The 24,064-nt window shown below is 43.4% G+C and overlaps 2 protein-coding genes across 2 annotated transcripts in view; one reads left to right on the top strand and one right to left on the bottom strand.

Annotated features, from left to right (window-relative positions):
* Positions 1-2,772: 2,772 nt before the first annotated feature.
* Positions 2,773-7,966, bottom strand: EMC3 (ER membrane protein complex subunit 3). Its single transcript, XM_053953893.1, has 8 exons — positions 7,736-7,966; positions 7,598-7,655; positions 6,738-6,831; positions 6,030-6,134; positions 5,228-5,309; positions 4,997-5,076; positions 4,327-4,409; positions 2,773-3,020 (listed from the first exon to the last, which is right to left on the bottom strand). The coding sequence occupies exons 1-8, from the start codon at positions 7,888-7,890 to the stop codon at positions 2,892-2,894; spliced, it is 786 nt and encodes a 261-aa protein (XP_053809868.1). The 5' UTR covers positions 7,891-7,966; the 3' UTR covers positions 2,773-2,891.
* A 90-nt stretch (positions 7,967-8,056) lies between these two features.
* FANCD2 (FA complementation group D2) overlaps positions 8,057-24,064 on the top strand; it is a 35,656-nt gene continuing 19,648 nt past the window's right edge. The window contains exons 1-20 of the mRNA XM_053953890.1: positions 8,057-8,142; positions 9,289-9,378; positions 9,538-9,672; positions 10,269-10,336; positions 11,049-11,152; positions 11,667-11,730; positions 12,510-12,562; positions 13,553-13,631; positions 14,308-14,432; positions 15,820-15,907; positions 16,820-16,924; positions 17,598-17,698; positions 18,178-18,286; positions 18,849-18,884; positions 19,271-19,414; positions 19,680-19,814; positions 20,115-20,246; positions 21,386-21,493; positions 23,359-23,468; positions 23,989-24,049. Coding sequence (XP_053809865.1) covers positions 9,312-9,378; positions 9,538-9,672; positions 10,269-10,336; positions 11,049-11,152; positions 11,667-11,730; positions 12,510-12,562; positions 13,553-13,631; positions 14,308-14,432; positions 15,820-15,907; positions 16,820-16,924; positions 17,598-17,698; positions 18,178-18,286; positions 18,849-18,884; positions 19,271-19,414; positions 19,680-19,814; positions 20,115-20,246; positions 21,386-21,493; positions 23,359-23,468; positions 23,989-24,049 — 1,824 coding nt within the window. The 5' untranslated portion in view covers positions 8,057-8,142; positions 9,289-9,311. The remainder of the gene's footprint in view (positions 8,143-9,288; positions 9,379-9,537; positions 9,673-10,268; positions 10,337-11,048; positions 11,153-11,666; positions 11,731-12,509; positions 12,563-13,552; positions 13,632-14,307; positions 14,433-15,819; positions 15,908-16,819; positions 16,925-17,597; positions 17,699-18,177; positions 18,287-18,848; positions 18,885-19,270; positions 19,415-19,679; positions 19,815-20,114; positions 20,247-21,385; positions 21,494-23,358; positions 23,469-23,988; positions 24,050-24,064) is intronic.

Here is a 24,064-nt window from a genome sequence, read left to right as displayed (position 1 = left end):
CTGGGCCAGAAGTGAATCATACCTGCCTGTGGTGTGGCATATGTGCAGGCTGATCCCCATGGAGATGCAGGGTACAGCTGCTCTGGCTCCTGTTCTTCTGCAGAGAAAATACCATCCATAATATTGATGATTTGTTGTCTTTTCCATCTCCTACACTCCTCACTTCCAGGCTGCTCTGTAAGCACTTTTCTGCTGCCAGCATTTCTCCTATGGTTTGTGCAGTGACAGCATTTATATCCTTTTTTGCTCATTTATGTCTCCAGCCAAGCTCAGCACTGTGTCCCTAGAGCTGTCACCTGTACAGGTGACAGCCCAATGCAATGGATTGTGTGAGTTTTCAGCCTTTTCTCTTGCAACTTTGGTTTTTTTGGACTATTCTTTCAGCCCTCCTCCTTGAGTGCTGCCTTTTATATCCTCACCTGATCACCCTCTGTGGGGCTGCAAGTGTCATAGTCCTGTCCCAGGTCCTGTTCACCTCTGCTGTTCAGTGGTTCTGCTCCATCCTTTTGTCACAACTGGCAAATGTTCTTCCCTCTGTCCTCCTTTACCATGTGTTACTTTTTAGGACTCAAGTCCAGCTTTCTTGAAAAGAGACTCCTATGAGTCTCAGTGGAGAACTGGTCTTCCGTGAGAAAAATGGGCAAAAAATTCCAGAACCTTAGCCTGTGTTTTTTAGGGGAACATCTAGCTCAAGGTAGTGAACCAGACAGGAGGGTTTTTCAGAATCAAAGGCTGAGACTGGCTATCAGTGTGCTTTTTGTTCCCTCAGGAATATGTGCTTGCAGCTGCTGTGGCTTCAGTGCTGGCCAATCACCTTCTGTGGTGGTGGTCAGCAGGGCTCATCCATTTAACTCCAAACTTGCCACCTCAGCCCCACCTTTCTGCAGCCCTGGGCAACAGGCTCTGTATGAAACTGCAGTGTGCCTGTCCCTGCACCCTGGGAGGGCAGCACCAGGCAGCCCTTTGCTAGGGCACTGGAAAGAGATGGAGAGGAGGAGGGGGCATTGTCTCTAGCCAGCATGCTGCTGCTGTGATTCTCCTTTGTGGAATTAGCTTTTAAAGCATTAACATTTAAATTTTAAGATCACAATTGCTTAGTTGCTTCTGCTGTTTTGTTTTATTTTTATTTTTGCAACTCTTAATATTGTATTTTTCCCTATTACTGAGGGGAGCATGCAAAAAGCAACTTTTAAGCTGTAGCACTGCACTGAAATTATGCTAATCAGCATTTTTTGTTTGTTTTACCCTGAAAGTAAGTCATGTGGGCATTCCAAAATAGGGAATAGAGGAAAGAGAGGACAGTAAAAGACCTTTTTAAAAGATAAATCAATCTGAAGTAGCCTTTGTCCTCCTCCTTGCCTCCCTACCTGTACTGACACTGAGAAATGCATTTGTGGGGCTCAATTTCAGATCCTGAACAGACTCTGTTGTACTGCAGAACAAGCAGCCCAGCTCTGCTTTCTCTGCCTCTGAGCTGCTGGGCTTTGGCTGGTGTGTGTGTGCTGTAATACCAGACTGTTTTTTAGACTAGCACTTTGTAAGTGGCTGGCTCTGTTGTACAAAGAGGAAAATTAAAGAGTGGTTTGCACTGAAACTGGGTTCTGTTGTATTTTCAGCTTTCATTATGTGGCCTAAGACTGCTGGTTGTGGGGGTGCCTGGTGCTCTAGGAGAAATTTGGGCTAGGGGAGGGTGAGTCCTGCAGAGCCAGTGGGGATCTGGGAGAAAATCAGCTGTTGAGGGCACAGCTCTGCACAGCTGAGGATTCATTTTGCTCCAGGGTTGCCTTTTCTCCCTGCAGTGCTGGCTTGCTGGTACCTGGTGCTCTAGCTAAGTTGTCCATGCCTTCTTGTGGCACTGGGCAGCCTCAGCTATGGTTTCATCCTTCCTTTTCCTCTGCAGACCCCTGAGAGGTCCTGGTCTTCCTTCTGTCCATTTTCTCCAGGGGTACCAGGGCTGCCACTGAGGTAGTTGTCCTGCAGTCTCTGTAATTTCCTCCTCAAGGCAACATGAACACACTCGTGAGAGCAGGCTGGGAAAAGCTGAGGAAGTGCAATGGGCTTGTGTGTGGCATTGTCCCAGTCCTGCAGGTCAGGGTGGGCTGTGAAACCCATGTGAGAAGGTTTGAAGTCTTCATGCCAAAATTACAGTGTAAGAGCAGAGGATCTTGATCTCAGCTGGAGCTCCTGAGGGTTAATGAGCCTTAATGTAAAACAGCAGCTGCTGAGCTTTGCTGTGAAGGGCTGACCTCCCAAACATGGTGTGAAACCCATCATGGAAAGAAGGGAAAGCACAGGGGCAGAGCTTCCCTGTTCACTGGGAAGTTATTTGGTGAGAACAGAAAATCAGTGTCACAGTCCTGGCACAGCTCCTGCTTTGAAGAGCAATTACAGTTTCACCCTGAGGAAAAGGTGCTCAGAACAAAGAATGGGGAAAATAATAACAGCCAGAGTATGGAAGAGCTTTTTGCAAAGCATTTCTCCAGGATGGGACTGTTCTCCCTGGGAAAGAGGTCTGAGGAGTTTCTACAGAGGGATTAGCCAGGAACACTTGCCCCTGTTCTCTACAGTGCAAGGTGGGCAGCTTAAAGCATTTATTATCCCACCTGGCTCAGTAATTAACAGCCAGGCACTCTTTGGCAACACCCTGCTCACAGGCAGGAGAGGCTGTGTGGGCACTCAGATGCTTACAAATGGACTTGGGAAGGATTAAATTAATGGGGAAATAGTGTATCTGTGTGTCTTTGGGCTCAAATCAAAGTGAGGGCACTGCAGTTCTGAACATGATGTTTTTATTTTAATCGCAGCCTTGCTAAAATACATTATATAGTTCTAGATAACAGATTTCTTTTCAAATAATTTTTACAAGAAGAGACAAAAGCATATTCTCAAATTCAGAAGATGGAGGTCTGAAGTTCTTCCTTAAACATGCCTTCAAAATGGAGGTCTTTTGCCATGAGCTCTTCTTCTACATCTTCTAAGGCCCACTGATGATCTGTCAATTCTAAGGCTTCCCATTCCGTCTGCATTGGCAGTGAACAGAAGTAGAGAAAGAAAAGCAACATAGGATTAGTTAGACAAGAACTATACAAAGCAGTGCTTGCTTTAAAAACTGCAACAAACACCGATTCTATTAAAAACCTGGCAATCCTGTCAACTCTCTGAAATCAGTGGTTTATACTCAATACAAATTGCATCACAGAAATGAGAAAAACTACATTATCTACTTTCTGCCAACCCTCTAACCTTCTGGAACAGTCCATGCAGCCAGTACTGTTCTGGTGGGCCAAGTGTTTTGCAGTGATGTAATTCTTTAGTTCAGAGGTACTTGATAACAACAGGTAAGAGGCCAAAAAATTTGTACCTGATCACAGACTTGTGCACAAAGCCTGCAAAAAAACCATGTCACATGATGCCCAGCAAGAAATTTGTATTTCTTGGCCAGAACACTTCTCCTGCAATATGGGCTTTCCCCCTTTTATTTCTGCTGGAACATGTAGTGGGTTTTGGTCCCTGCAAGGCTGAATTGGCAGAAATGCTGTGGAGAGCCAGTACTGGGTGGAAGTGGAGTCAGTACTGGCTGGAATTGCACCTCAGTGCTGAGTGTGGCAGAATAGCCAGTGCTCTAGCACAGCTGCCAACTGCAGCATCCTCTTCCCTGGCTGAGCCTCTGCCTGGGTAGTGTGGGATTTTTAACCAGGAAGATTACTGAAAACAAACTGCAGGAGCAGACCATCCCAACTTTCCAGGCAGCAGATTATGTGTGGCTAAACCTCTTCTACAGTACACAAAACCAGAAACCAGGTCTGTCCTTCATGCATAAACCTGGCCATAAACACTGCCTGTGAAAGGCAGAGGCAGTCTAACAAGCAAGTGCCTATGGAAAGTGCTTTAGGAGAACTTCAAGACAGTAAATTCCTGATGGATTTTCCACTGAACTGACTGGCTTACTTGATTTTCTTACCCAAGTTCAATCAGGTGCCTGCTGGACTCATGCTCAGCTGCACTGTTAACACAACTTTTGGAGAGCCAGCTTCTGCTTTGGAACTATACCTCAAGGTATAACACCCTCTTCCTCAGCAAAAGCAGAGGATGGGACATAAATTCAGCTTTTGTACCAGCAATGGCTGATCTGTCAGGTTTACTTCAGGGTATTTGGGCTCTGCCAGACCCAGAGCAACTCCCACAGCCTTCATAAGCTGTCAGCTCTAATTTTAGGAACAGGAATCCAGAGCAATTCCCTTACTTGACACAGGGAGACAATGAGTTACATGCAGCTTATGATCCTGCAAGCTCACACAAACAGGAATGCAGGTGGGAATACTGTACCTTAAATGCTTTGTTAGTATCTGCTGGCATGGCCATTGCTGCCCCTGTCATTTGTTCTTGCATCACCCTGGACTGATCTGCAGCTACAAATGAGAAAGGAGAGGTTGATTTCTGTGTAATTAAACAGCATTCCCTGGAGCATGGTGCCATTGAGAAGGCTTTTATCGATAGATGAGAACATTGCAACAACAGCCAGAGTGCAACACTGCTGTGCCAGAAGTCCTCACAAGACATCTTTCTCCCACCTGCTCTGTCTTAGCCAGATTTACATAAAATATGCAGAAAAATTGAGGAAAATAGTTTTCTGTTCCCAATGCACATCTGTCCTGCCCCACATCTAACATTAGGAAATCTTTGCAGTTCTCCTTAAAACCAGTACTTGCTAGAAATAAAACAAACCCGAGTGCAAAACTTTTGCACTGATTTGATGGGAAGGAGAGCCTGGGCTAACAACCATGGAAGTTTATGAGCGAGCCAGTGGCTGATGCAGGAGATTTGGGTGCTTGCTGCAGGTGATGTGAAACCTGGCCCATGGACAGTAAGTGACTTCACAGAAAGAGAAGAATTCAGGAGCTTCTTGGCTGGAAACCCAGAAATCTTTTCCCCAGCCTCCCTCAGACAACATCACATGGAAGGGGCAGCCTGTTCCCAGAAATGGCAAGTGCCTTACCATTATCTTGGCCCAGGATGAGAGTATAAATGCTTCTGAGTCCAAACACATTCAAGAAGTACCAGGAAGCAGAGCTCACCCTGACAAATCAGAACACGCACAGTTGTTGTCAGTTCAAAGCTGGCTCATGACCTCATTTCATCAGCACACACAAACCATCCAAGGGCTATTAACACATTCAACATTTTCCAAGTGGGAACTGGACCTTGCTTGCTAAGGACAGGGGCTTACCAGGATGCATCCAAAGTGAGCAGCTCAATTCCCTGCTGCAGCATTGGCTTAAAACGCAGCGTCAGGGGAAACGGGACCTTTGCTGCAGGATAAAGAAAGAAAAGCGCCCACTTTCACAAAGTGACACTGCATGATTGCAAAGCACAGGGCAAAGTGAGCAGGTAGTTCTTTTTTTACATCTAATGTAGTCTGAGTGCAATGTGTACAATAAAAAGTTAATTTGGACTTCTGAAAAAGCTGCATTCTGTATTCATTTCACTATGAAAAGACTTTCTGAAACTTAATCAGGTGACCAAACCCTCACAGGTGGGGTACCTTTCACAGTACTTCAGTGACTGAAAGGGAATGTCCCTTGTTAAAGAAACAGCTACCACATTAACAGTATAGGAAAAAAAACAACCAAACAAACAAAAAAACCCAAGAATTATGAATTTAAGTAAGTATTTTTGATGTGTATGCTCCACACAGTAACCAATTCCCTGGATAAGTTCAGAGGAAAATCCATTGTATCAACCTGAATTTCAGACAGTTTTAATAAAATACTGGTTTTGTCACTACAGTTGTTCCCAAGTACATGAGCTATTTTCTTTGAGACCATGGCCAATACTCAGAAAACAATTTCCACCCTTCGCAATGGGACAAGCAAATCTGCAGTTTGTGGAGTGAAGAGCAGCAGTGCCACAAGCCGAATTTATGCTGCTTTTAACTGACTGCTCTCGGGTACAGAAGCAAATCTCTGATGCAGCTCAGACTCTAAAGGTCACAGAAACACAGCCAAACCCATGTTATTCCAAACACTTACTTGTGACAAATCCTGAAAATGTCATGTTGATCCAACCACCAATGAGGATCATAGGCAGAACATTGGTTACATTCCCTTTCATCATATCTGTAAGCATGGTAGGATCTGCAAATCATAGATGGGATGTGAAATAGCAGCACATCACAATAAAGAGAAACAAGTCATTACATGTCAGATAATTTAATTAAGAAACTACACGAGACAACACTCCTATCCCAGTATCTGTAATTTTCCATTGCTGACAATACTTTGCAAAATGAGATGAGCAGCCAGTGTGGTGGTGGCTGCTGCCACAGAGGTGTTGTGTTCTGTGCTGTGTCTGACCCCATCCCTTGCCCCAGATCTCTGAACTTGCCTGACCCCTCTGTGAGCTGACCTGTTCCTATTTTGATGTATACATTGGTTAAATTAAATCACTTTAGAGAAGACCCTGGGACCTGGAGCAAAGCACTGGTAAAAGGAGACACGAGCAGGACTCCCACTCCTGGCTACCCTGAGGAGGTCAGGTCTCCTGAGATGCTGCAAGCAGCTCAAGGCTGAAGTTAAGCAACGTGAAGCAATCTAATGTTTTTGTTATCCAAGAGAGGGATCTCACTCCCACCCCCTCCCTCACACTGCCTGAGCTCCCTGCAAAGCTGACTGACCTTCACCCTCAGCAGACACTGACGGGATTTTCTACCTGGCTGCAGTTAGGGTACCTTAACATACCTGTCATTGGTGAAGGAGGCACTACCTTTCTTTTTGTTTTCTTAAAAAATCCATCCTCGGGGTTATTAAAAAAATATTTCCGGGACAGGAAAGACTGAAAGCAGAGAAAGACAATGCCAACACCGTAAGAAGTAAAAGGACAGAAGCATTAGTTCTTGCTCAGACATTCAGACATCTTGTGAGTTCTTTCACAATACGCCTTCCTGGGATAGATGTCTCACTGCCCATGTGTTCTAAAGCTCCTCACATTTTTCTACATCCAGAGTACCAGATCTCTGCCTTTTAAAATACTTACAGTAATGATAAGAATTCTTTGAAGAGAAACCCATGCTAATTTAAGAGCTTTCAGTGTTTTGTGCAAATCCTTTGTGCTGGTGGAGCACCAATACTGATACATGGAACATTTTCACTCATCCAACTGACCTCTGGATTTCACAAAACACACATTTGGTACCAACAGAGCCAACACGAGCGATGCATTTTTAGTTTAGCAAACATTTCAGCTGGCATTGTATGACCACCAGGTTATCCCAAGCTAGCATTACATCCCTGTGTGCTTGCTGGCAGATATTAAACGCAGCAGTTTGGAGGCACATCTCATGTCAGCATGCAGTTAAAACATCGAGCAGTGACAGCTAACATAAATGTCAAGGAAGAGACCTATATGGCGGTGCTGTGTCCAGAATTCCTAGCAATCTGCACTCCTGGACACGGCTCTGGCCCAGGGGTGACCCGGCAGCGTCCGACCCCGCGGGCCCTCGCGGGCGCTGCTGCTCCCGCGGCACTGCCCGGTCAGAGCCCCGCGCTCTGTGCTCCTTTCCCAGCCACCCTCTGTAAAGCCCGACCGCGCAGGTCCGCACCTGCTTTGGAATGTATTTTCCATTTTCCCGAAGGACTCTGCTCCGGATCAGGACTTGGCTGGAAGAGAGAGACGCGGCGTTAGCGGCCGGGCCGGGCCGGGCCGGGCCGGGGGGAGCGGGGGTGAGGCGGGCCCTGACCTGTCGGACACCTGCTCCTGCGTGAGGCGCTTGTCGCTCTGGAGCAGGATGGACACGTAGTGCCGGATCATGCCCACGAAGAAAGTGATGAAGACGATGGGCAGCACCACCCATAGCCGGATGTTGGAGTCCAGCAGCAGCTCGGGCTCGCTCATCGCGGCGGTGCCGCCTCGGGCCCGGCTCCGGCCGACACCGGGCCGCCGCCGCACGCCCCGCTTCCGCTTCCGGGACTGGGACCGGGCCCGGCCCTTCCGCCGCCGGCGGAACGGCGTCAGCGCGCGCCGCTGGCGGGAAACTCGAGCGCGAGTGGCGGGAGCGGCGTGAGGGGACAGCGGCGAGAGGGGACAGCGGCGTGTCCTGCCCTGGCCTGCCCGGAGGGGACGGGAAGTGAGCTCGGCTCGGCTCAGGTGAGATGGGCTGAGCTGAGCTGAGCTGAGGAGAGGTGAAACGGCCGCCTCAGGCACTGCCCAGCCTTTGGCAGTAGGTGCGATGGAGAGGGGCCAGCCTGACCCTGGCTGGGCTGTCAGGCTGCGCCTCGCACCCCGAACAGAATCGCAGCAGTGGTGGGGCTGGAAGGGAGCTCTGGAGATCACCCAGTGCAGCCCCCCCCGCCAAGGCAGGGCCACCCAGAGCAGGTGACACAGGAGCGGGTCCGGGTGGGTTTGGAATGTCTGCAGGGAGGGGACTCCACGCCTTCCCTGGGCAGCTGTTCCAGTGCTCTGCCATCCACAACCTAAAGAAGATTTTGCTCATGTCGAAGTGAAACTTCTCGTGTTTTAGTTTTGGCAATTGCTCCTTATCCCGTCACTGGGCACCACTGAAGAGAGTCTGGCACCATCTCCTTGGTATCCATCTTTCAGATATTTATACACCTGAAACAGCTCTGAAAGGCTCATTGCACTTTTGGTTTTTAACCGTTCCACTTCCATGCTGATATTTTAAGTAACTCATTTTACCAGCGTCTGCAAAGCAGTTGAAATTTAGCATGAGATGCACACACATCTCTTTTTAATGACCTTTAAGTTTTAAAGGTGAGTCAAGGTTTTTTTTTTTCTTTTTAATTGTTGCCACCCCCCAAAAGAGGATGGGTGAGAAGGAGGTTTGTGCTGACAGAGCTCACTGGCTATGATTTGTGGTTAGGGACATGAACAGGGTCACTTAATGTGTTTGGGCTCATGAACAGCCATCTGTGAATCTTTTGTTGCTTTGTCCAGGCATGTGGAGAGAGTCTTGAGTTTAGCTCAGTGGATGCAATCTGAGTCCTCATAGTTGCTCACTTTAATTTGCCTGGTGTCCAAATGGAAGGCCAAGCCTTGTTTTATAAGGAACTGAATTTTAGAGAAAGGGATGTATTGTGCTACTTAAATACAACAAGCTCTAAAATTTCAACCTGTACAGCAGAAAAATGTGGTGTGATATTGGTTACCCAGGCAATGTCTTTCTTTGAGCACTCAATTTCTGTCACATTCCCTTTTGCTATTCACTAATACATTCTAGATCTGCTTAAAAAGGAGATGAATAAAACACTTGTCTTTTTCCTGCATTTTTTTTAGGCAACAACAGAGGTTTTGTTACCATGGTTTCAAAAAGGAAATTGTCAAAAGTTGATGCTTCTGAAGAGAGCTGCAAGACAGACTTGCCAAGTAGGTGCTTGGGTATCATCTTAGTGGGGTGGAGACCCATTAATAGAGGCAACAGCTCCCAAGCTGGGGGCAAGGCAAAATGGCAGTTTTGATAATGCTGATTGTTAATGACACTGCTGATTTTTTATATAATTGATGCAGCATGTCTTGTTTTCTCAGAAACGAAGAAGTCACGGATTTCTGATAAGGAAAATGCCTCTGCCTTCTGTGGATTGGAGGATGAGGGAGTCTTTGAAGAGCTCCTCAGGACATCAGGAATAGTGCTGAAAGCTGGGGAGGGACAGAATGAAATAGGTATGAGTTCAACATTTGATCTTTCTGATTTAGATCAAAACCTGCAAGGATGGATGGTACAAAGTAATGATGTGTTTTACTTGCAGCACAAAAGTGCTTGAGCCAGCTTGTTTCAAAATTCAAGCAAACCCTCATTTGGCCTCTTATTTGTTATATACCTCTTGTTCCTGCTGAATTCAGTGCATCACCTAAACTCATTATTCCACCTCTTTTGGTGTATACCTGTTAAGTCTAAAGGCTTCTGAAGGATTATTGGAGATATATAGAAAAATATTAGACTGCATCTGTGATTACAGTATTGAATTGCAGAGGCAGGAGCTCTGAAATGGGGAAAGAAATGTGGCGTTGTTGCCTTTTGTTTCAGGCAAGGCCTTCAGGAAGCCCTGTATTCAGTGTTTTCAATGCTACTCTCAGCCCTGACTAGAGAAAGCACAAGTGCTGATTCCACTCAGGCTTTTGCCAGCTGGACTTCTCAATAGAGCAAATGCAAAATGTTGGTGGATGGGCTTGAGAGCTTGTATTTGGTGTAGCTGTTGTGATGTTGTATGGACAGACTGTGTCTCATTCTCTATTTCCTTTCTAAACTTTCTCCTTAGCTGTTGATCAAATAACTTTCCAGAAGAAGCTCTGCCTGGCCCTGGAGAAACACCCTACTTACCCAGCTGTAAGTAACTTTGGCAGGAGCCACCTTTAAAGCTGTTTGCTGAGTAGGAAAATATGCAAATGCATCTGCCTGTCCCTGCTAGTCCCATTCAAAAGTGTGCAACACAGCAGCTTATCTTGGATTTCTGTGGTTCAGATTTTCCAGTTCATTTGGTGTTTCTCTTTCCAGCCTTTTAGTCACACAGTTTTTATGACTGTCAAAGTAATTTTCATTGTCAATATTATTCAATAGACAAAGACTCTTACAGCAGACAAATCACTTGCATAGCTTTCTGGTGGAAGCTGGGTTTGGTTTGTGTTGGGGGGGAGCTGGCAGCATTAACACTGCCATGATGTGGTGCTCCTCCCCAGACAGCAAGTCCAGGGTGAAAGTCCTGGGGCCAATGATTTGACTGCAAATGTTTTTTGGGTGCAGCCCTCATCACATTAAATGTTGCTGTCTCAGCTGAGCAGGAAGAAAGGCAAAGCCTTTTTAAATCAAAGTAAAATGTGAGACATTTGCTTTAGAGTTACTTTGCAATCACTGTTTCCTCTGGAAATGATCTAGACTAGCATTCATTTATTATCCAGCATTCCTTCCATCACAGTTTCTGTCTGCAGTTCCTTGGTTGGCTCTTCCTGGTTCTCATCATCTGCTTGCAAAATGCATCCTAAAGGACAGCAGTTGACTGGGGGTGTCCCTTCAGGGTGGATAACTTCTCTCTGCTTTGCAGGTTGTGAAGGAGTTCATCAGTGGCCTGGAATCTCACATCAAGGACAGGAACCAGTTCAAGAACTGCCTCTTGCCGTGCACTCCTGTACGGACTGAGGGGTCGAGGTAGAGAAAATGTATTTTGCCTTCCCCTTCAGTCAGAGCCAGTCTCTAGTTATGTGCTGTGACAGTGACCAGAGTGCAGCTGAAGGCTGCAACTGGTGCACACCAAGGCAGGATGGCTGGTGTAGTCCATTGCTGTTTAATTGCAGAGACTTTAGAGTTTTAAGTCACAGAATTTACTGTCTGCCCATGGCACACTTTGGATTCCATGGCATTTTATGGCAACAACCAAATACTGTGAAAAAAATTTGCCAGGGCTGGTGAGGGACAATTCCTTTTCAAGACTTTTTTTTTCCAGGAGATACAGCTTCACCACAGACTTTCACATTTCTAGTCTTGTAGAGAATGAGCTGGTTCAGAGTTAAAGTTTTAAATCTTTTTGTGTGTGTCTGTGATTACCATGTGTTACCACAAGTCATTGTATGTTCCTTTTTAAAGAAACAGTCATGGGAAGAGCTACAGCCTCTTCTCCCAGAATGTTTTTGACACAACTATAGTGGAATCTTTCCTCTTGCAGGAATCTGGTGCACTCATATTGTGAAAGCCTCTTTAAACTGCTTCTTGGGATTAAGATCTTACAGGTATGGGAACCTTAGCTTGCTCTTTACAATGGTTTTGATTGTAGGTAACATTTTGCTTACTTAAGTAAAGGATTAATAGAATTGGTTTTCAGGCAGTGAATCTGCATCTGGAATAGTGTCCAGTTTGTTGTTGTAGGGACAAAAAGATGCTTAGGGCCTGAGACACATGGCAGACCAGCAGAGACAGAGGGAACTGGGTTTATTCAGTTTTAAAAGAAGATTAAGGTAAATTTCATGGTCTTCAAATACCTGGTTGCAAGGTGCAGGGAACACAGAGTCAGACTCTTCTCAGAGGTGAACAGGGGCAGAAAGAGAGATGATGGCTCAGGTCAACCATAGGAAATTCTGATGAGATAAAAAAACATTCTCCACATAGGAAGTGATTATAAGTGCTAGAGCTGGGCACTGTTTTCAAACTTACCTAAAATTGATGCTTTAGTTTCCTGTGTGGTGAAGAGCAGCTCAGGGTCTGAGAAAGAGAGCTTCATTGGCCCAGAGGGATTGTACATCCTGCCCATATGGCCATATTCTATTGGGTTATGTGGGTAGTTTATACCACCCTCTGAAAAGTGGTTTTCACTTCTTAGGCTGTGTACCTCGTTTCTGGTATTAGGCAAGAGATTTCTTACACAGGAAATACTTTATTGAGCCTTTCAAACATTTTATTCTCTGTGTGTATTTCATCTTTTCTTAAAGGTCAGTTTTGGTGACAGTACCACAGCACAACCAGTAAATCACCCTAACATTGTCGTTTTCCTTTCCTTTTTCCTTTCTTTTAGCCTGCTGTCATAACACTGTTGCTAGAAAAGATACCCGAATTCTTTTTTGACATGTGAGTATAAACAGTATAAACTGGCTTCTCTCTGCCTTAAAATGGAATTTCTTTTGGACAATCACCATCTGTTTGACTTCAGCTGTTACTTCAAATTTACCTGACTGGCAGTTTGCACTGATGTGGGTTTTTTTTTCATACCTGTGTAAAATAATCTGTGTGGTACCATGACCTTAAATTTGTGAGTCCATAGAGCAGAAGACACATTTCTAGAAGGTGAAATGCAGACATTGTGCATTGATTGATTGTGCTTTTCACAGCTGCTGACAGAAACTTAGGAATTATTTCAGCAGAGGGACTACAGAGTGTCTCATCATTAAAAAAAATAGAAATGGCTGCTGGCAGAGTTTTAGGAGACTGGGAGATGCAAACAGATCTCCTTTTGAAATTGCAAGTTGTGTTCAAACAAGGGAGATTGAAAGAGCATCTCTTGGTTTTTGGTGTAGAACACTACAGTGGAGTGAGATCTTGAGGTGTAACACAAGCAAGAATTGACCACTTCATCTCTTCTTCCTGTGCCCTGGATGCTCACTGCAGAGTTAGTGGGGCAGGCCAAGGGGCAGAAAGAAGCTGAGGCTGTTCCTGCTGCAATTTTTGTTCCAGTGCTGAAATACAGGATACAAATGCTGCACAGGGGTGTAGTCCAAGAAACTGTCTCAGACTGAAATCTTGTTTGAGGAGAGTTTAACATAGTCACAAGGTCTGTTTTCACCCAAGAATTCTGCTGTTGAATTGAACTGTTTTCACCCAACAATTCTAAAGGATCTTGGATGTAAAAGTGATAAGCTGTTAATTGTGCTGTGAATCATTTGGTAATTCTGAAAAATGGATATTGTTACACTTGTCTTCTATCAAACTTTAAGAAGAGTGGAGTTCTTTCTATGTGTTAATGACCAGTTAAGAATGGGGTTAGTTGGTCTTGCTGACCAGCAGCAGAGCTTTTGAGTCTGTAGGTCTGACTAAGCTGTGTATCCTTTTCTGCTGATTCAGTGTGGGCACCTTTGGAACAAATTTCCCCCGGCTCATCGTCAATCAGTTTAAGTGGCTTGACAGGCTCCTTGACAGCCAGGTGGGTGCCAGAGGTGCAATCACATGGATGCTTTTTCCAAACAACTTTTGGAATGCCTCTCAGGTGGGATTAGATTGAATTATTGTGCTGATGAGAACTGATGTTGTTTTTGTATTCACATGCTGAAGGAGAGATTTAATTTTTTTTCTGTTTTGTTATGTGTGCCTTGAGTGACTTCTGAACATCTTTTATATTTTTCTTCTTTCCTTGCTCTAACTCTTCTTTTACATAAATTTATATCTGTGCTTGTGTATTCACACAGATGACCCCATTTTAAAGCTGTTGCTGGCAGAAAGTTACAATCCTCTCTTGTTTACTTTTAACAAGGTACCGGATGCTTGCAAGCATGTGAGGATGAATTCTCTGTTCCTGCTCTGGTGATTCTTTTCCTTCTTTCCCTGAGTTTGTCTCTGTGGGTTACTCTCTACTGGGGTACTAAACACTGAGAAGTTTGTTGTGTTTTCCAGTTTCCTCTGCTCACCAAGATCATTATATCCTAGCTGTAAAATACCATTCTTCCACAAAAATCTATGCTCTGCTTCATGATGTCAGCAGACAATGAGTTAAGGAGCAGTTGCCACAAACGCAGGCAGATGTTGCACTGAGGGACCTTAGATGCATAATGTTGTTGTGCTGAGAGATTTGTGCATTTCACCAGTGCTCCTCTTGTCTGCAGGATCTGGTCAGGAAGTTAATGCAGATGGTTAGTGTCTCTCCAGTACCAATCCAGCATGATATTATCACCAGTTTACCTGAGATCCTGGAGGATTCCCAGCAAAGTGAGGTTGCCAGAGAGCTCAGGTATGGATGATTTGGTTGGGAGGGTTTGTTTTGTTTTGTTTTTTTTCCCCTTGCACTCAGCAGAAAAGGACAAGATGCATTAATGCAAGCTACTCTGGGGCTGACTGAAGTATTAGCACAGCACTGTGTTCCTGTTAACTGCAATATCTGGGGACACCTACCACTGTCTTAGGACATTCCATTTGTACTGTTATGCTCCTAAAGAGAGCACAGGCAATCCAGCAAAAGACATTGCATTTAGACAATGCTCCAAAACTGCTTTTATCTAAATTATTATTAAACTCTTGACTACCTGAAGACAGCAAAGGTAGCATCCAGTTTACTCACTACTTCTGCTGGATAGTCTCTGGTCAGTCACTTGGATATTACTACTGACAACTTCTGATTTGTCCTCGATTCTGCTGTGGGAAGGATCAACATGGTTTTTATTAATAAAAATAAACCCAGACCCACAACACAGTAAATGTGTGCATGAAACAGAATTTTCTGGCTATTTTATATATTTTTCTCAAGCATATTTACTGATCCAAACAACTGGAGAACCTAAAGCCTAAGAGTTATCCTCCCAGGGAGCACTGACTTAGGCTAGTCCTTACATCTATCTTTTTCAATAATGTATTCATTTTACACAATAATTTGAGTAGTCTAAGTGTTTCTAATTCTTACTATTGCACAGATCACTTACATTCTGATGTTAATTACCTTTTCAAACCTGTGATCACTGTTGCAGATTATTACTTCAAGCAGTGCATCCTATTCCTTGTACCCTCTCAAATTGTGACTTTGTTTTCATTCTCAGTTTATTGCCTCAGCTTCTAGATAAAAAAACTCCACACATTTTTCCTATGCTAATCAAACTCCTCAGACTTCTCTTTTCTCTGTTAGTGTATTTTGAAAGCTGAGATCCAAACAGTATCAGCAAGGCATACTTATTTCCATGTTTTCAATAGCCTCTACCCATTTCTGATGCAGAAAACAACTCATTACTTCTGAGTTAGGGAGCACAGACAGAGTTACCAGGATGCTGCACATGAGCTGTTTTTCAACTAACAAAATTTGCAGCAGAGGTACAGCTTCTTACTAGAGAAAGTTTGTAAGAAACTGAGATGTTAGCCAAGAATGATTATATGAGTTTTGGGAAATTCCATGAGGCTGTTAAAGACAGGTGCAGTTCTTACATGAGGAGTAATAATTTAGAGTACAAGCTTTCCATAATGCCAGTGGCATATGTTGTCAGTTTCAGAGTTTTTTTTTTTTTTTGCAGTGACCACAAAAACTACTGGAATCATACAATACACTAAAGATACATTTAATATCTTTACTAAATGTAAAGATTTTACTTGTTTTTGTTTAGAAAACCATTTGTTTTCTTTTCCCTATGTATAAGCTGCTTGCTGAAGCAGGGCAGACGGCTGACAGTGCCAATCCTGGATGCCCTTTCTCGTCTGGATCTTGATGCAGAACTTGTGGCTGAGGTGAGAGGTTTACTGAGCACTTCAGCAGACCCCAGCCCCTGCTTAGCAACACGAGAGCTGGAACTGCTTCTTCTTTCCCAGTATTTTGCTAAATCTGACTCCTGTAGGCCTTCAAAAGTCTGGAGCTCCTGAAGTTGGAAAGAGGTCAGAAGCTAAAGCTGGTTTTTGAAACATGTATGAGGGCTCAGCAGAGAGAAGTTTTCTGAATGCATACTGTAACAGCCAGGAATTTCCATCACAGCTGTTTTAACAAGTGCAGAAGCACTTTGTCCTGCTGCAGTAATTTTTTACTACCTGTCTTAAACCATCTAATTGTCAATATTTCATCTTTTTTAAATACAGTGACCAGACTAAGGAAAGGAAAGGCAGATTGGTGATTAAATAGGTTTTCTCTGCAGAGTGCTGATAAAGGAGAAGAGATGATGATGTGCCTTGTGCCTTTTGGATATGTTGCATTGCTGCACTTTTTGAAGTTGGGCTTCTTATGAATAAAAGAAAATTGGTTCGAGTGCATAAATAGTGTTTTACATAGTCCCAAAAGGCTGATGCTGCGTAGCAGGCTACACGTCCTCTATACTTTTCCCTTTTGAAAGCCAGTTAAAAAATGGTGGAGCCAAGCTCTTCCTGTTGAAGAGTGATAAGGGGCAGTGGTCACAAGAGGTTTAGGTTGGACATTTGGAAAAACAAGTTAGGGTCTGCAGCATTGATATAAATTATCAAAGTGGTGGCAGGGATTGGAGGTTTCCTCCATCCTTCAAGACTCAGCAAAGCCAAGGTGAATCTGATCTAGTACTGACAATATTCCTGCCCTGAGCAGAAGGCTGGACTGTGAGTCTCCAAGGATTCCTTCCTACTAGCATAACTATGTTTCTGTGTTGTCTTCCAGCTGATGGAGTGTTGCTCTCTCCTCAGGTGCGACAGTCTGCCATGACCATTGTGCCCTCAGTAAAACTGGAAGATTTGCCTGTAGTAGTAAAATTCATCCTCCAAAATGTCAAGGCAGCAGATGCAGTAGAGGTACAGTAACTTTTTCATAATGAAGTGTGTATTTTCCACACCAGTGTGTGGTTTAACAGAGAGAAGTTGCTTCACACACAGAGCTGTATGTTTTTTATGTTTTCAAGTAGAATTTTAATATTGCCAGGGATCAAAGCCAGCCTTGCTGAGCTATCAAACACACTTTGTTTCATATGTTGAGGAAGCCTCAGCCTAAGCCAAATGAGGTTTGTGATCTGTCCAAACCTTTCAGGGAGACCTCTGTAAAAAAAGAGTGTGCCTATGACATGGAAACCAGTCTATGCTGGTACACTGCATTTGAATAGCTGTCATGTTGGTAAACTTGCATGTCCCAGAATTCCTGAGGCTGTCATGTATTGTCTCTTGCTCAGCTGCTAAACAGAATAAAAACAGTTAACAGCAATGTCAAGCAGATACAGGTGGGAATTTCACAGAGTAGGTCTTAAAAAATTCTATATTTTGTATGACATACAGGTGAAAAGTGTTGCTGGTTCATTTTCTAAATTAAAGAAAACTGAATTTGTGCATGATTAAATACTTGTGAATCTTTACAAATATATGAGTTTTGATTTGTAATTTTAGGGTTATTATGGGAAGTTGGTTTTTTTCCTCAGCTTTTTGTGTCCTTCTCTCATTTGTCACAGTGATTTGTATATGGATTTGTGCTTTACAGGTGATTTCTGATCTTCGTAAGAGCTTGGATCTATCATCATGTGTTCTGCCCCTGCAGATTCACAGTTCCCAGAAGAAGATTAAAAGCCAAGTCCAGGCCAGGTACTTAAACAAGTTTGCCCGATTCTCCAAGTGTAGGATGAGACAAGAGAACTTAAACTGTTCCTCTTCTAGTCTCTTTGGCACAATTGGCTACATACACGAGCCTAATTTATCCTGTGGAAAGGCACAGACACCTTTATTCCTTCCTACTTGGTGCTAATACAATACATTTGTCACTCCTTGCCCAGCCAGCTTCCCCTGCCATGGATCTATTTCCTTTTGAGCCATCTGCCTCCATGTCTGCATGGGGATAAGCAACTTCATTTATAATAATGTTGCTACCAGTTTATCTGTTTGGAGTTCACTCCAGTATGTTTTCCATTGATTCTGTGACCCTCTTGGGAAACTCCCTATCCTTTCCAGAGCATTCCCTCTGTACAATGGCTGCTTTAAGTAACTGCTGTGACTGCTGGATTGCCTTGCTCCTTCTGTGACAGTATTTGCAGGAACTGAGTCTCCTCTTTTCTGATGATTTGCAGCTCTTCCCTGAGCCAAGTAACCACCAGCCAGAACTGTGTGAAGCTACTTTTTGATGTCATCAAGTTAGCTGTGAGATTTCAGAAAGATGTCTCTGAAGCATGGATTAAGGTAAGATACATGCTTCAGTCCTTGTTTCCTTATTTATTTGGGCTCCTTGATTGAGCCTGAGCCTTTCTTGTAATCAAATGTGGTATTAAAAGACAAATGTTAGCCCTTCATTTTACTGATACACATTTCATTCTACAAGACAGGAAAAAGGTATACCCATATATTGAGATTGAGCTATGTGAAGCCTTAAGGTGCTTGAAAATGTCCTGCTAGAAATCAGTATCAGCTGGTATTAGGCTAAATGTAATTTTAAATTGCATTTCAGTGTAAACCATGAGGCTGTTTCTTGTCCTCATTACTCAGTACTTCAGTTCCTTTCATGTTATTTGAGGAAGTCCGTTCAAACTCAGTTTTCAGCTATTTTTTTTTAATGCCTTCTGGATTCTCCGTTGTTGGCAAGATCCAGTTTGCTTTGCTGTGTATCCTGCTATAGAGGAGAGAAATCTGTGAGCAAGGTGTCAGAGACTTTTGGTGTCCACCTTTTTTGATTTGGTTTTGGAATATAGTATTGTACTGTAGCCTAACAGCTTCCTTGTTTTTTTTTTTTTTTTTTTTCCTCCAGGCTATTGAGAACAGCACATCTGTGTCTGACCATAAGGTAATAGTTCTGCTCTGTAAGTGTCCTCTTCTCTTGGTTTCTCAAGGGCTTTCTTCGTGGTTGTAGATGAAGAGAATTTTGTATTTGAACCAGAAACTTGCCGGTGATGTTTCATGGACGGTTCTCTTGGTATTGAACTTGTTCCAAATATAACAACCATCCATTTTCTTTGTGACTCTTGGTTTATCCCATCCTAATGTTAAGGGGCAGAGTTATCCTGCTTTAATTGTGTCCTGTTGTACTCAAAAGGTTTTATTTCAGTTGTGACTCTTGGGACTTTCTGAGCACTTTTTTTCTTCTCAGTTTAGACTTACAAGTTTTGACTTGCAGTTATCTGGACTGTTTAATATTTCAGCATAATGAGTGGTGGTTATTTCCTCTAAAAGGTTCTGGATCTGATAGTTTTGCTGCTAATCCATTCTACAAACACCAGGAACAGGAAGCAAACTGAGAAGGTTTTGAGGAGCAAAATCCGATTGGGCTGCATGCCAGAACAGCTGATGCAGAATGCCTTCCAAAACCATTCAACGGTCAGTGCTGATCCTGCTTTGGGACTCTCTCCTTTATATCTCAAAGATCTTGTCAGATGATGATTTAGCCCTGTGTTGCATTATTTATACCTTTCCAGTAATGTTCATGTACTTCTCTTATAATTTTTAGTCCAGATCAGTGTCCCAAGGCACACGTCCTCTGTTGTAACTGTCATGTAGTTTTTTGGAGTTGAGCTTTCCTTAGCATTGGATATATTGAAAACAAGCAACAGTAATCTCCTCTTTCATGGTGTCTGTATTTCAGGTTATCAAAGACTTCTTCCCTTCAATCCTAGCCCTTGCTCAGACATTTCTGCACTCAGCACACCCAGCTGTGGTCTCCTTTGGCAGCTGCATGTACAAACAAGCTTTTGCAGCCTTCGACTCCTACTGCCAGCAGGTACAGTGTGATGGATGGCAGCTGTTTATTTAGGTTTGCACTTTTTTCTGGAGTGTATGTTATGATCCTTTAGGGGACAGGGTTTCAGGCAGTTGGAAGCCTTTGGAGAGAGGTCTATGCCAAAGAGCAGGCCAAGAAGAAGATGGGCAACAATCACAGCAAGACTGGTAGCAAGTGACTTCAAGCACAAAGATTACTGTGGTTATTTGTACTTGAGCAACATAGTTCATATGAACAGAGCAAGGCAGGCATTTTTCTGTTGATGTTTCACTGTGGTTCTTTTGGTGGCTTTTTCCTTAGGAGGTTGTGACTGCCTTGGTGACTCATGTGTGCAGTGGAACTGAGACAGAACTGGACATTTCTCTGGATGTGCTCACGGATTTGGTGGTGCTGCACACATCCCTGCTGATGCGCTATGCCACCTTTGTGAAGGTATGTGCATTTCTGGGTTTATATTGGATTTTGGGTCCCTTATACCACTTTGCCTCAGATCCAGAATAGGCCAGTACTTCTCCAAATAGAGGTGTTGGAAAAACTTGTACCTGTAAAGCTTTTCTGCCTGGAGAAAGGCAGTGGTCAGAAGTGAAAGGTATCTGCTGTCAAAGTGTGAACTGTAAGATAGGACTGTATGCTTTTTTGACAGAGGAAATTGAGATAGACAATTCCCTTTAGCTGGACAATGCTTAAATTACAGGCATGGAATGGTGCCTACAATGGAAATGTTGTCTTTATTTACATGAGCTATTTCAAAACTTGGCAAAAACCTGCTCCCTTTTTTGGACTGCCCATTCTGTCTATTGAAAGGCTGACAGTACTTCAGCCAGTATTTGAATCCTAAGAGAAAATTGCTTGCAGAGATGGAAAAAGACATATCCTAAAATTTAAAAGAAGAAAGTACTCAGTTGGGAGAAAAAAAATGAACTACTGAATTCTAAGAATCATAAGCAGGGTCAGACCTGCCCAATTGCCTATTTCCAAAAGTAGTAAAAGTGGAGATTGAGGGAAGAGCTAAACAGCAAGGCAAGCATGTAACAGTACTTTTTTTGAACACTCCCCCATGTGGTGGTTTGTAGCTTAAGGACAGCTTGTATTTAAGAGCCCTTGAAGAGAGTGGGTGTGGGTATTCCCACACCACTCTGATATTTTGGTGCTCTCAAAATATTAATTATTTAATATTAGTGATTTAATTATACATTGTGGGAAAGCTTTTTGCTGTTTAGAGTTGGCTGATTGTTAAATGAAAATGACTTGTGTAATTATTTGCTTGTCAAATACTTTGAATCCTGTGACCAAACCTGTGATAGAAAATAGACAGCTGTCCTGAGCATTCCCAAAATGCTTATGGTAGCCAAATTATTCTTCCCATTCAGCCTCTGATAAAATGAACTCCCATAATTAAGGCCAGAGCAATAATCTGGCATTTATGTATGGTTAATTTGAATGTAGCTTTTTAATGCGTGTACAAAAAAGGTAAAGTTAATTATCTTCTCTGAGGTTGACAATTAATGTGTTTTTGAGAATATAGAAAGGGATTCTTGATATTCTGAGCTAGTTTGTGGCTTCTCTTACAGACCATTTTAGACTCTACACAGAAACTGAATCCCTGCCAGATCCGGAAGCTTTTCTACATCCTCAGCACTTTAGCATTCAGCCAGAAGCAAGAAGGGAGCTACATTCAGGTAAGCAGAGACACAACAGAAAGTTGTTCAGTCTGTGCCTTGGTTCTTCTGCTAGGTTAACTAAATACTGGCATCATCTATGAACAGGGATTGATGTCAGGATAGCCTTGAGCTTAAAATTCTCCTCTCCCCAGGAGTCTCCAAACCAGTTTGTGGCTCTAGATTTTCCACCCTGATATCAAGGGCTTATCACAGTGACTGTGCCTCTCATCTTTCCCAGAAAGGTCCCCTTCTCTTGCATGTCTGAGAAAGGCAGAGCTGTTAGCCATGTTGTTGGAAGGGTACTGATGGTAGTCCCTAACCTAACCTCCCAGTCAAAGTGGGACTGTCACCAGCATGGTGTCATGTTGATTGTTGCTTTGTCTAGCTGAGCCTTGAAGGTTTGCAAAAGTGTAACTTCAGCAGCCTCCTTGTGCTGCTCTGTTTCTCCATCACTTGGAAGCCTTCACAAAACAGTTCAGCTTCCTCCCTGAGATGTTTGTATTGATTCAGCCACTTAAATTCTGCACACCAGAGGAAACAAAGACTCTTGTTAGAAGAGCTGAACTGCACAGAGTAGAGTACTGTGCTGTGAAGTGGTAGACTCCACATCTCTTGTGCCTCTGATTTAAACACAAGAAGCTGTCAAACCTGGTCTGTCTAAATCCACCTTCATCTTGCACAGGATACCTTGTGTGATTCATTTGCAGCATAACAGTGGTGGTACCTTTGTCTGAATTTCTGAATTCTTGAGCATAGCAGATAAAGAAATAATTCAAAGATATTTATTTCACAACAGGGATGTCAGGGTTTAAAATCTTCCCATTCATAAAGTTCAGCTCTTAGAAATTAGGACTGTTTGTCTTTCAGTGAGTCCCTGTGTAGTTTGTAGTTGTAGGTATGTTTGCACATGCTAACTTGAGCCTATAAAGGAAAACTGCTCTTCCTCTCCTTCTGATTGGTCTGTGGCATGTAAAACAGCATGTCTATAGCCATTTTGTCCTTCCCACTCACCCTGTTAAATTGGAGCTCTTCACTGCCAAAATTCCCAGTTGTATGGCAGGTTTAGCTCCTTTCTGAACTAGCTTCCTCTGTGATTTCCTCACCTCCCACCCTGAGTCTTGTGTGACTTGTGAAAATTGCCTTGGCAACACACTGTGTGACTTTGCAGCCCAGAAGGACTTGCCATCAGGATGTTCTGCCTGTCACCCTCAGAAGTTGTGAAAAGAAGAGGAAAAATGTCTAGAATTTATTTTGAGCTGAGAGTTTGTAACTGTAAAGGTCCAAGTTTGGCAATTTGACTCTTATCCTCAGTGATACTGAAGACTCCAGGGGTAGGTCAGCAAAGAAATCAGTATCCTGAGAGCCAGCTTCCTCTTTGCCTTCTCTAAGTGTTCTTCTAAGCTGATGCCTCTTAGACATGAGGATCTCTGCAGGTAGATTAGGAGTTTTTCCTTGCACTGCACAGATTGTCTTTGGACCTTCACCACAAACTGCTCCATCCCTCAGCCTCCTGAAGTTGAGAGTGTTTTGAAGTGCAGCTCTGCAGCTGCTGTTTGTGTGTGACAGGCTCCAAGACCATCTGCTGTTTTTTTAACATACTCTTCTATTAATTATAATTGAAACCTGGACCAGCTACATGTTCTGTGTAGTAGTTAGAAAAAAGTCAAACGAAATCACTTTTAATGCTGCTTACAACCTTACTTGGAGTTGGGACCAGTATTTTCATAATAACTGAAATGTCAGAATGTGCATTCCTTAAGCTGTAATCCTAATACACCATCCCTCTGTAGCCATTGGAGATGACAATAAGTGAAGATGCCAATAGAACTGTGAGTGATGCACACAGGTACCTCTGTGGTGACGTGGTCTGTGTCTCTTTTCAGGATGATATGCACATGGTGATCAGGAAATGGCTCTCCAGCACGGTTCCCAACCACAAACAAATGGGGATTATTGGTGCTGTTTCCATGATAGGCAGCGTGGCATTAAAAAGGTGAGAGAAAATGTAGCAAAGATTAATTTAACATGGCTTTCAGTTCAAGCCTGGAGTGAAACAAAGAGAGGAGGGCATTGCCTTTTAGTTCATGCACATTTTGGGCAAATCCAGGAATTTAAAACTCTCTTCTGCATACTGTGGTGTTTGGTATTTCAGCCTGTGCATTGCTGCTCACCTGCTGCTGGTCTCAAAGGCATCCCAAATTCCTTGTTAATGCCTATTTGTGGATCTCTTGACCACACTGCATGACCTGTTGCTTGGAAAAAAATTGAACGCTGGTGGACTGACTACAGATCAGCTTCTGGCTCTAGGCTGAATAACCTGAGGTGCTCTGTGTTTGAGTCCAGGGAAGTCTGAAAAAGAAGAAGTCCCAAACAGCACCAGGTCTTTTCTAATGTGTCCCAAAGAAATCTTTTTAATGTGTAATTCTCCAATTTCTGAAGAACCTTGTGTGTGTGATGGGTTTTGCTGTCTTTTGAGTCTTGTGCCACAACAGCAAAGTTATCAATTGCTTCAGGAATGAAGGAGATGCTGCTTCACTGGAGAGACCAGAGCTGAACAGTGAGCGTGATGAGCAGGTGAGTGCCAAGAAT

This window comes from Vidua chalybeata, chromosome 12, assembly GCF_026979565.1.
Source record: "Vidua chalybeata isolate OUT-0048 chromosome 12, bVidCha1 merged haplotype, whole genome shotgun sequence".
NCBI classification, from domain to species: Eukaryota; Metazoa; Chordata; class Aves; order Passeriformes; family Viduidae; genus Vidua; species Vidua chalybeata.
Note: the sequence above shows the minus strand (reverse complement) of the source record. Positions and strands in the feature narration are given on the sequence as shown.